Source organism: Olea europaea, chromosome 3 (assembly GCF_002742605.1).
Source record: "Olea europaea var. sylvestris chromosome 3, O_europaea_v1, whole genome shotgun sequence".
NCBI classification, from domain to species: domain Eukaryota; kingdom Viridiplantae; phylum Streptophyta; class Magnoliopsida; order Lamiales; family Oleaceae; genus Olea; species Olea europaea.
This window is the reverse complement of record NC_036239.1, coordinates 4216037-4229010: the sequence shown is the minus strand read 5'-3', so window position 1 is coordinate 4229010 and position 12974 is coordinate 4216037. Positions and strand designations below refer to the sequence as shown.

Genomic DNA, 12974 nt, shown 5'->3' with positions numbered 1-12974 from the left:
TCGAAAAAGTAAAAGAACTAGAAAAGAAAAGAACTTAGGATCAGATGAAATAGATCACCAACTTATTTCTTTTTACTTAGTAGAAGGAGATAGAAAGGATGTTGTAAGAATAATTCTCTTTGTTCTTCAAGTGGAAAGTGATCCTAAGACTTATAAGGAAGCGATCCATGTTCTGGAAAGAAGTTATAAACAACGAAATGGATTCTATTATTTCGAATAACACTTGGGAAATAGTTGATTTGCCAGCAGGATCTAAGGCTATTGGTTGCAAATGGGTATTTAAGAAGAAATACAATTTCGGTGGATCTCTTAATACCTACAAGGTTATATTAGTGGCTAAAAGGTATCGTCAAAGAGAATGAATTGATTACTTTGACACATGTGCACCCGTCGCTAGGATAACCTCGATCAGGATCTTATTTGTTTTAGCATCCATTTATGATCTACATGTTCATCAAATGGACGTCAAGACAGCGTTCCTCAATGGAGAACTCGAAGAAGAGGTCTGTATGGAACAACCAAAAGGGTTCGTGAACATAAAGTGTGCAAATTAATTAAATCCTTATATGGACTAAAGCAAGCTCCCAAAAAGTGGCAAGAGGAATTTGATTCTAAAATCATGTCAAATGGATTTAATTACAATTCGGTAGATAAATGTCTCTACACGAAAGTGAATGATAATATATTCACATTAGTATGTCTATATGTTGATGATATGCTAATCATTAGAATAATATAGACGGGATCAAAGAAACTTCTATCCTCTACTTTCAAAATGAAGGATCTTGGAGAAGTTGATACTATCCTTGGTATCAAAGTTAAAAATGATAGTGGGAGTTTTACATTAAGCCAATCATGCTATGTTGAGAGTTTGATAAACAAATTCAAACATTTGAATATTAAAGAGGCTAACACTCCTATAAATCCAATTATTAAATTGATAAAAAATGAAAGTAGAGCAATTGCACAAATAGAATACGCAAGTGCAATTAAAAGTCTTATGTACGCATCACAATGTACAAGACCTGATGTAGCATTTGTTGTAAGTAAACTAAGTAGGTTTACTAGCAATCCATGTTTAGAACATTGGAAGGCCATCGGTAGGGTTCTTGGTTACCTAAAGAAAACCAAAAATATTGAGCTACAATATACAAAATTTTCTAAAATCTTGGAAGGATATACCAACGTAAGTTCGATATCGAGTGCATGAGAGAATAAATCTACTTCAGGTTGGATATTTACTCTTGGAGGTGGTGCAGTTTCTTGGAAGTCTAAAAAATAAACTTATATTACTCATTCAACTATGGAATCGGAGTTTGTAGCATTGGCCAATACCGGGAAAGAAGCTAAGTGGCCAAGAGATTTATTATATGATATATCGTTAGATATAAATGATATTTCTTCTATACCTATCTTGTGTGATAGTCAAGCCATTCTAGCTCGAACATATAACGAAGTATACAATGGAAAATCTAGACACATGAGTCTAAGACATGAGTGTGTAAGAAAATTAATCGAGCATGGAGTAATTTCTCTTATATTTGTTAAGTCTAGTGAAAACTTAGCCGATCAATTTACAAAACCTCTCCCAAAAGAATTAGTGAGATCAACATCAAGTAAAATGGGATTAAAACTCCTCAAATAGATCCACCAATAACTGTAACCTCACAAAATATACTAAACTAGTATGTGTGTGTGTGTGTGTGTGTGTTCAAAAGGTTACAACAAGTTATTCGATAAGTGGATGGATTCAACATTATTAAATATATCAAATACTATCTTTGGAAATTAGCATTGGTTGTTACTGTTGGAGAGATAAGTTAAAATAAACTCTTAATGTCAGTATGGAGTACAAGTCTGTAAAAGTAACAAAGATATTGGAAGAACTTCACCTATGTATACTTCGAGGTGGTGCCGTCTCATTAGAGAGTTGGAGTTTTCTCTCTTTAAAAGTTCAATGAAATAGGATTAGTGCAAGGCCATATTAGCACTAAACGAGTTAGAAGAACTAGTGAAAAGCTTAATACTTGTGTATGTGATTTCATCGGTATTGTCACAAAGAATAATTGGTTCAAGGCACACTAGCTACCTGGAATTCTAATAATACTTTATGAGATTTATACTATGAATAGATTCAAATTGAAAAATACCTAATTTTTATGTATAAGTATTGATATTTAATTATGTGATTAAAATATATTTTGAATAAGTGGGGGATTGTTGGAATTTATTTGTTTGTTGTTCAAAATCAAGAAAAAAAAAAGAGAATGAAAGGGCTTAACCATGTGACCGCATGGATTAAGCCCATGCTCCATGCGGTCGCATGGCTATAACTTCGCCAGCCCTCCCATTCTCGGGAGGGCCTCATGCAACCGCATGGGTTTAATCCATGCGGTCGCATGGTTATCAAAAACTAACGACCGTTTTTTATTTGAAATTGGTGACTTTTCATCCTTGTTTTGCACCATTTTGTGAAAAACTTGTCAAAACCTATAAATAGGTTATCCAAGTGCAAGAAAGATACATTGAATTCCATTGAAATTTATCCCCAAATTATTCTTCCAAATATTGAGGAAATTATCACATAATCATCCCAATTTTTCACTTGTTCATTGTGAAGATACACATTTGCTATTTGGTGTTCTTCTTATCAAGACTTGTTTAATCCTACAAACTATTTGCCAAAAATCCTTAAAAAGTATTGGAAATGAGACAAATAATGTTTGCGGACAGTGAGATTAATTTCGTGTTCAAACCTTCATTGATATACTTTTATATTCTTCTTCTCCATTGCTATTATTTTTTCAACATAAGAATCGAGAATGTTTCCTCAAGTGCGTAGCATTCTTGTGCCAATCATCAACATATAACATTAAGTCGTTCGACCTTGTCCTACACTTGAGACTATCCAACACATGACTGCATGGCAATCCAAACATCTGCCAACTCCCACATGAGCATGACCTCCCGACTAGATATATAAGGGGAATTACACAATTAGGCCATATGTTGAGCCTTGGATTGAAAAAATAAAATAAATAAATAAACAAAAATAAATCAGGGTAATCAATAAATATGGCGAAATTACACAAAGACAAATACAAAATTCACGAAAATACATATAAAAAAATTAAAATTAAAATACGTTAGTTTGGATTAGCAAAATGCAAACGTGGCCCCTGTTTTGCATGTTTAAAACTTTGAAGTGTAACCTTTTTTTAATTTATCTAGGCTTTATTCAAGTGTTTATTGACTCCGAAAGGCCAAAACAAACTTCCTTTTAAGCATCATTAAAGATATAAATTTAAAAAACTAATTCGATTGAGTACCAATATATGAAATCCAGATGCTACATTAAACATTTTCTCTATTTTTCTAAAAGGTAAATTAGAATGACACTTCACTATATTTGACATGTCTACTGTCTACATTGATCTAATACACGCGTAGATGACAAATTCGCGTATAACCCTTGACCTACGATATAAGAATTCACATTTTTACCCAATTTATTTATTATTTTTTATCAAAGGCATCCTAATTAAAAATGTCAATGGGTCAAGTCGAGCTTAACTTGTGTCAATAATTTAGGCTTGGTTTGACCCTTTGGTTCATGGACCTCATGGGCCAAGCGTAGTCAAGTCATCCACAAGTCCACAAGTTTTTTTTTCTTCTTTTTTTTTTTTAAGAAAATAATAAAAACAGGCTAGTCCATGAGTAAAAAACGAGCCGGTTCATCAAAAAAAGTGTTTGGTTCGTTTCATGACTCGTCTCATAATGACCTTTCATGGGTATGCCAAGACAAGGGCTTGACCCGTATGCCTCCCCTAATAATATGAACAATTTGATAATCAAAATAATAAGTTTTCACTGGAGCTGGATGTGGTCTGGTTCGGTTCGAGTTTGGTTCCATTCGATTCAATTTGATTTGGTTCGATTCTATTTAGTTCCTGAATTTCATACAGTAATTAAATTTTTTAATATTCACAACAACGTACATTAATTCAACTAGTGATATGTTCAATCTTAATCTTACAAAATAACGTAGTCAATCTTATGTATCTTTTACGCCTCTCTTTGTTGAGCTCTTCATATATTTGATTGTTAAAAGAATATTACTATGTAGCCTTACTAGGGTTACAACCTCAGTTTAGATGGCGTTAGATAGCATTACTTTCGTTAAAATCATAGAAAGAAGAAGATAACAAGCTCACAATAATGAAGAGGTATAGCCAAACTTTCAAATCGATTTTTCTAGAATTGTAGAAATGACATTACGGTGGAATAATAAATTTGGATAAATTTTAGGTCAATTTGATTAATTGGGCTTGGGTTGAAAATGAAAAATAGAAAAATCCTATTTTGGAATTTGTGCAAAATTAAATAGTTAGCAAATTTATTTAAAAAATAAAATAATTTAGTTTATTTAAGATAAATAAATTAAAAAATTAGGGAGATTCGATTATTGATTTAGAATAGAAAATCAAACCAAACTTGTCGATCCTCGATTTAAATATCCATTCAAATATTTATTCGATTTAATTCGGGTCGGATCCGATTTGATTCGAAAGTCTTGTCCAATAGTACATCTCATCATGAATTCTATAATAGTCATATAAATCATACAAGAAAAATAAAAATCAACGCACGATTCTACCACCCTCTCTCTCTCTCTCTCTCTGAATACTAAATATTGGGATAGACTAAAATTTCTCTCTCTCTCTGAATACTAAATATTGGGATAGACTAAAATCATTAATTAGTTAAATAACGTTGAACTGCCCGTATGAATAGAGCAAAGGTCATAGCTTATTGTTCAACCATCTTGAATATTCTTCTATTCTCTCTGTCCCCATGCTATTCCTATTCTCATCGTTAGGAGGTGACTTTTGGACGTGCTAAAGGATAAGGCATGACGATATATTCATCTACTTCTGATCAAAAGAAAAAAATAATAATAATAATAATAAATCTACGTAAAGTGACATGAAGTTATTGAAAATATATTTAGTACATTAAATTGTACAATTTAGACTAATCAAAGAAGAGGAGTATGTAATAATATTTATGAGCTATCTTATGTAGTTCGATGTATATTTATGAGGTCAAAATGACTTAAAATTTCAAGAGAAACTTATAATGCAATATTTCCTACGAAATATGTTAAGATATATCATTATATATTGGTATTCCACACATTGAATGTATAACTATACCTATACAAATTGAAACAACAAAATGAATAATTGACAATTAAATAATTTTGAATTAAGATAAAAGTAATGCTACTCAAACGGGGCTAGAAAATAAGGGATTTAACGGTGCTGCATGTACGGGGAAAAAAATTTTCTAACTGTCCAATGATGTTGTACCACGTGTTCCCTATTTTTAAACCCTATCAATGACCATGTTTGTGTAGCAAAATTTTAAAACAAATGTATTGGTATTGAATTAAATTATTATAAAATTCAATTTGTATAACTAATGTCCTTACGACCGTCCAATAAGTACTACGTAGTGTACGTTCATAAAACCTTTGCGGCATTAGGAAATCAAAGTTGGGTAAGATATAATTCTTTAATTTATGCTATATAGTAGATAATGATGGATTTTGGTGACACATATCAACTCTTAACAACTAAATTTAAAATTATATGTTAATAACGTGTAGTCAAAGCAGTAAATGAAGCTCATTGGTAGATGACTAATAAATATTAAATTGTTTAAGCATTGCAATAATTTTATAAATGAGATAGTCCCAACAAATCCATGCATGCTTTAGCAGATTTTTACGCTGTAATAAAAATCTATTTAAAAGAGCGATGAGATACAATATTTGAATACATATCATATTCATATTATATAAATGTGGCTAGGCGACTTAAACAGCTTAGAGGCGCCCTAAAGAAAATCGAAAATGAGTTTTTATATAGTGATAATAATAAATAATAAATAATAAAATAGAAATTAAAACACAGCAAATAATCACCAAAGTTCGAAACTCCATCGGAAAATTGTATCAGACAAAAATATTTGTCAATGATTCTGATGGGATTACCAACAACAATATTGTTAACGATCACCGGCGAAGATTCTAATGGCAATAAATATATGTTGATGATTGATACAAATTCATAAGAGATTATCGATGCTATGTTCTTGATGATTTCAACAACCACCAATAGTACTTTGATCTCGATCGTAGATGAAAAGTTGTTGGTATCACATAGAAAATTTCATTCTTTATATAATTTTAATTTTTTTTTTAAATAAGTTATTGGTTAAGATCAAATAGTCGTATTTTTTTTCCCTCTAAATTATTGCTCATATATAAATTATTTTCTTAACTATTTATATTGTCTACAACAGAGTTTTCCGTTAGTATACATTTTGTACTCTATTTATTGATTAAATTTTTGCATGTAAATTAAATTTATTAAAATATTAATGGGTTTTAATATTATTAACTGAAAAGACATTCCACCTAAATTTTTTAACTATTGTTTAATTTTTATTATATTTCTTATTTCATTTATCAAAAAAAATTTATTGGTAAGTTAAATTCATATACCGATGTGAAACTTTGTGACTAAATTTTAAATTTTTATTTCTTTATAATAGTTTTTCGTAATAATATCTTTTATTTTATCAAAAAAATATTTATTACCAACTAAAAAATTGACAAAGATTCTGCAAGCTAGAATTGAAAACTTTCAAACTTTGGGAGCTTTAGGCAACTACGCACCACTCACCACGAGGCCTTGGGCAACTAAATATCTAACTAGACTAGAGGTTGAACTCACGCAAAGGGCATGGCCTGGGAAACTGGGTTTGGCTTCAACGAGGGTTCAACTCACGCTTGAGACATCCGCCTTCTCCTTGGAGAAGATTTAACCGGCTGGTGTGGTTGCGGGTCTCGTGCCAGCCCCCAGGTTTACCTAGTGCGCACTGGTCGCCAATAGCGACTGCGGGTTCCTGGGTTATCAAAAAAAAAAAAAAAAAAAAAAGACTAGAGGTTGAGTCAAACTTTGATTTATAGTCTCATTTAATTGTTTAACTTATTACTATTGTTTAATTAAAAGCGCTCCTTCCATCAAATGCATCGTACATGACAGGATTTCATAAATAATGTTACCAAGATCAGATTCATTGGTGGACCTACTCAGGGTCTTGGTGAGTCAAGTGACCCACCTATTTCAAAATTATTCTTTTTTTTCTTTTTAAAGCCAAAAATTATAATTGGACAGTAACTACAGTTGGGGCATTTTTATTAGAATAGAGTTATTGCTATAACTGTGTGTGTGTGTGTGAGAGAGAGAGAGAGAGAGAATTGAGATTTGTCATTTGTGTTATTTTTGAGAATTCTTAGAAAATTGTTATTCATCGAGATTATTTGGAATTCTTTGAGAATTGTTATTTATCATATATATGAGATTTGTGAATTTGTGATGGTGATCACCTGTATGTGTTTTTGTAAAGTACATAATTTTTTCGTAATCTTTTAATAAGTTTGATTGTACCACAATAACTCCAAATGTCTGCATCCACCACTGATCAAATCTCAAGTATTTTCACTAACTATAAGATACACTATTATTTATATTACGTAAAAATAAAAACCCATAACATGTACGACTTATCTAATTAAAAGGTAAATTGTTCATTTTAAATAGTGTCTTTAACAATTATTAAAGTTAATTTTCATCCCTTTTAACATATACGTCTAAACATTACACATCTTTTAAGTTTTTTTGGCAGTATTCTCCCCATAAAATATGTGGTAAACAATCTGTCCACAAAAACATAAACTTTGTCCTACCATTGAAAGATCAACGTCAAGTTTTAGCAGGGTTTTTCGACATTTAATTTGACGGGTTCCTAGCGCGCACACATTTTTAGTACTTGAAAAAAACATGTAACTTCTTTGAATGTTTACTAAGACCAATAAATCATTAAAAATAATTTGTGTTTTGAAGAATCGTTTTAATACGAAATTAATCTTACTTTGAATTTAATAGTTCCCTGTTCGGTAGTGATTAAAATCACTTTTTTAATAGATTCTAATAAAAGTGAATGAAATGTGTGTTGGAAAAGTTGTGAAATTTATAAAATATGTGATTAAAATTAATTATTAATTTTAATTCAAATTAAAATCTAATCTACCAAACAAGGGCTAGGTCTGAATGCACCAAAAAAAATTCAATAATTGAGTAATGAAAATTGATGCAATAGACAATTGTGAGTGATAACGAAAATTCGGAAAAGTATACATATTTCCATGACTCCGTCACATCATTTTGTTTAAAAATCTTGCATGTTGAATTGTTTACTTTTCACAATAACAATGTCTTCAATTAAAAATTGTGATGAAGAAAAGAGGTTAGATGGACTAATCTAATGTGTCATGGACCCACTTCAGCTTCACCACCATATTATTTTCCCCTTTCTCATTTTATATTCTAAAATTCTACAATGGAAAGGAAAGGAAAAAAGAAAAATCTCATCGCAATTGAAGTAACTGAATAAACATCACAAGAAATGGGCCAAACAAAAGTGGACAACGATTCACAAGAAAATTGCTCCACAGGTTTAGAATGTCCTAAAAATCTAGAATACTCCCAAAAAAGTTTTAAGAAAAATCCCAGAAACAATGCAAGAATTAAAATTTTTAACTCAAAAATCATTCAATTCCGTGAAACTGGTCGTCTCTTTTGTTTGACATGTTCAAACCTCTCCTAGTATAAAGACCAGTATGTTGTGTAGGTAAAGCTTCATTTTTTCTTGACCCTCTCAACTCCCTACTACGCGTTCAATTTTCTCCACCACTTCCACTCCTCCTCTTTTCCGCCGCCCCCACCACCTCCTCCGGCCCCTCCTCTTTTCCCATTCTTTTTCCAGCTCAAGAGGCAAAAAGGTAACAAAATGAAACAAAAACATTTTGCATGAAATTTCATTTACGAATAGTAGCAGAATAAGCACAAATCATGTCCAATATACCAACCTCTCTTTCAGAAATTTGTCTCACTGTATTTCGCTTAGCCATGTCTATGGCTGACCCTTGGCCCTTTTCCTGAAACTTCCACATCAAAAGCTCCTGTTCAAAGGCGCCTATTTTATAAATTCCTCCATTTTCTTGAAAAAAAGGCATGGGTAAGATCCGAGGATTCTGGCTCAAACACCGGATCACCACACTCTTCCGGCGTGTTTTCCGACGGCGTTGCAGATCAGGTGGATACCGTCTTCTGAATTCGCCTGAAACCTGCCAGGCCAAACGTATTTCAAAGCTCGTAAGCTGGACCCACAAACTCAGGACAAAAGCCAAGGCTATACTTTCTAGCAATAGTGGTCTAGGCTCGGGCAGGGGCTACCTGCGGGTTGGGCAAGAACCGATTCAAGAAAAGCCGGCGCCCGTTCCAAAAGGGCATATGGCCGTGTACGTGGGTCAGAAAGATGGAGATTTTCGTAGGATTTTGGTGCCCGTGGTGTATTTTAACCACCCTTTGTTTGGAGAATTATTGAGGGAGGCTGAAGAAGAATACGGGTTTAATCATCCGGGTGGGATTACCATACCATGTCGGATCTCGGAGTTTGAGCGTGTCCAGACCCGAATCAAGGCTGGTCAGTGTAACCGGCAATCGATGACATCCAGCAGATCCTACTGGCGTTTGATGGGCTAATGGATACTTCTTCCAATGCCATGATGATGACGATATCGTATTAGAATTTTTCCTTTTCTCTATATAAAATTTATTTCTCAATTTTCTTTTCTTTCCTAGGGAGTTTTATATGTTTGAAATTTCAAGTACCATGTAAATTATAGGTGGATTCAAATCTTCATCGTTTGTAGCCTCTCATGGAACGGTCGAGTTGGTAGAGTAAGTAAGCGCAAAAGTCTTTAGTCACGAGTTCAATTTCCTTACCAATACTTTTTCGATCGAATCTGTCGTATCGGACTTGCTTAATGCGGTTTACCTGACTGACGTGATTTGCAAGCTATTGCGTCAGTTCGAGAGTTTACTCAGTGCGCATCCGAAGGATAGTGGCTACGGATTCTCTCGTCATTAAAAAAATAATAATAAAATAAAATATTCTTCAATTTCGTAGGATGAATTCTCATGCCATCTTGTTTATTCAATCACCACCACCACCATCATTATTATCATCATCATCATCATTATCATTTTGAAAAACTTGAAATATAGATAATATCTCTACATAATTTATTGTCGTTGATGTCCTTATCAATAATAATTCCAATATTGGTGAAAAATATACAATAATAACTATACTTATGTTTGATAGGAATTAAAATTAAATTTTTAATAGACTTTAATAAAAATTGATGAAATATGTGATTGACTTTGACTTTAAGGCACCGTTTATAGCCTTCCTTTTCCTATTGAACTTGGAAAATAAATTCCATTTTTCATTTTTTAAGTGTGTGATGGCAAAAAATTGGCATAGAATTCATTTTCCACTTCTTGCCTCACGTGATGACTTTTTTAGCTTTTAGTGAATTGCAATTCCCACCAAATAGGTGGGAATTGCTTTTCCAACTTTTTTTTGTTCATTGCAGATTTTTTTTTTTTTGGGCAATGAAAACAAATTTTAGAAATAGTTGTAAAAGAGAATATCTCTTAAATTTATAATTTTAATGTAAAACAAAAACAAACGAATACTAAAATATAGATGATTTTTGGTTTTGCTAGATTTATTTATTTATTTTATTTTATTTTTTGTCTTTTGGAAATGTAAACAAATTCTATAAACAAATGTAAAATAAGATATCCCTTAAATCGACAATTTTCATGAAAAATAAAGTCAAACGAACACCAAAGAATACTTTAATTTCAACATTTTTCAGGTGGAAAATTATGTCAATCAAACACTATTAATTGACAATTCCCATGAAAACAATTTTTAGGCAATTTAACTTTTCGAAATTCGTTTTATTTCCACCCAATTTTCATCTTTGTAATCAAACGGACCCTAATAAAAATTAAGATTTTAATTTTTGCCAAACAGTGAACGTGTCAATTACTGGATAAAACTGCTTTCAATGATGGAATCAATTGATGGTAATGGAAGGGTGGCGGCGCTTTGAGATGAAATGGTTGGTGGCAGATGAAAGCCGATTATGGTCGGCATGCATCAAAGTAATGTTTGTGCTACTTGAAGTGGGGATGTTGAGTGGCGGCGCATATAGTGCTTGTTTGATAGTATTTATAATTTGTGAATCATATAGATTATGCTCTTGTTTGAGTCTCATTTTAGGGGAAAAAAATATATTTTTGAATAATATATTAATAGAAAATATGGAGTTAAAAAATAAGGAAAATTTTTGGATTTAAATGTAATATTACTTTATTGAAAAATGTGTTATTAAAATGATATCAAAACACTGTTTAAAAATATATTTTTTCCGAAAAATGGGCCTCAAACAAGGGTCGTGTTAATAATAGCGAAAATTATGGTGATGTGCGTAAGCAATTAAACCCTAACGCCAAAATGTTTAAAATTCACGATTTTCACATATGAATTTAATTGATCAAAAAATATATCTTGATTCGTGACAATAATTGAGAATTCTCAATCTGCAAAAAATAAACTGTTTAATTAAAGAAATTATTCTCTCACTTTTTTTCTCTGTAATTGAATGAATTAATTGATGGGTTTCATTTGTGCTTATAAGCAAAGACATGCAATTTCCTATGGACCATAAAACTTCCCATTTTCCATCAAAGTTGACAGTTATAAAACTGTCACTTCTCAATTGGGCCAATAGTGTTTTAGCAATATTAATCACCTTTAATTAATTCTTTAATATTACATGAGCCACAAAATAATTGGTTTTATATTCTCCTACTTGGCCCATGTAATATTGCTACGTTATGTGGTATAGAATATAATGCGCATATCATAAGCTAAAATTCATCATATATTGGTTATTTAATATATCATCATTAAGTAAAGACTAATAAGAGTCATGACAATTTTACACCATCATATCAGCATAATTCCTTCCATGTACTACAGTATTAGTCCCTACCCAACATGACACATAATGAGAAGTTTAATAACTGCATTACAATAATGCCTTCGAAAAGACTATCCGTGTCAGCATTCACATAGTTCATTCACATACATGTACCAACAATTATGACATGAATAATATTCTGTCAAAAATAATACATAAATAAGCTCAAAGTGTCAATATATAAGCATCATAAATTGCATAATAATGTCAATGATAATTTTCGTTAATGCCCATTCTCTTGACATGTTCATTAAATATCTTTGGTGGCAATCTTTTCTTTAGTGGATCTGCAATCATAAGATTAGTGTTAATATACTCGATTGACACCTTTTGTTTTTGAACTTCTTCGTTAATGTGTTTAGCACCTTTTGAGTACTTCGTTCTTTGAAAACAAGACCACTACAAAATTGTCACAATAAAGTTTCAGTGGCTTGCCAATACTGTCGACAAGTCCAAGCCTTGAAATAAAGTTCCATGGCCAATTTCCTTGAACTGTGGTCTCAAAGCATGCCACAAACTCAGCTTCCATAGTGAATACAGCAATGACCAACTGCTTCGCACTTTCCAATGATATAGCCCCTCCAACCAAGAGGAACATATAGCAAATGTGAACTTTCTAGTATTCACATATCCAGTAAAGTCCAAATCTGAATACCCAATGACCTCCAAGTTATCAGATCTCGTATAAATAAGCATGTGATCTTTCGTTCCTTGCAAGTATTTCAATACTTTCTTTGCAGCTTCCCAATAATCAAGTCCCGAGTTACTTTGATACATGCCCAGCATTCTGACAGCAAAACTGATGTCTGGCCTGGTGCAAGTCTGAGCATACATTAAGCTCCCAATAAGAGATGCATAAGAAATAGCTGTCATTTGTTTGTATTCCTTTTTGAATTGGAACGACACTCGCTGAACAATTTTTCATATTAAATCTCTC

The 12974-nt window shown here is 32.1% G+C and overlaps 1 protein-coding gene across 1 annotated transcript; it reads left to right on the top strand.

Annotated features, from left to right (window-relative positions):
• The first annotated feature begins 8575 nt into the window (after window positions 1–8575).
• On the top strand, window positions 8576–9936 carry LOC111382928 (auxin-responsive protein SAUR36-like). Its single transcript, XM_023006972.1, has one exon. It carries the CDS (start codon window positions 9147–9149, stop codon window positions 9675–9677), a length of 531 nt encoding a protein of 176 aa, XP_022862740.1. The 5' UTR covers window positions 8576–9146; the 3' UTR covers window positions 9678–9936.
• Window positions 9937–12974: the final 3038 nt, after the last annotated feature.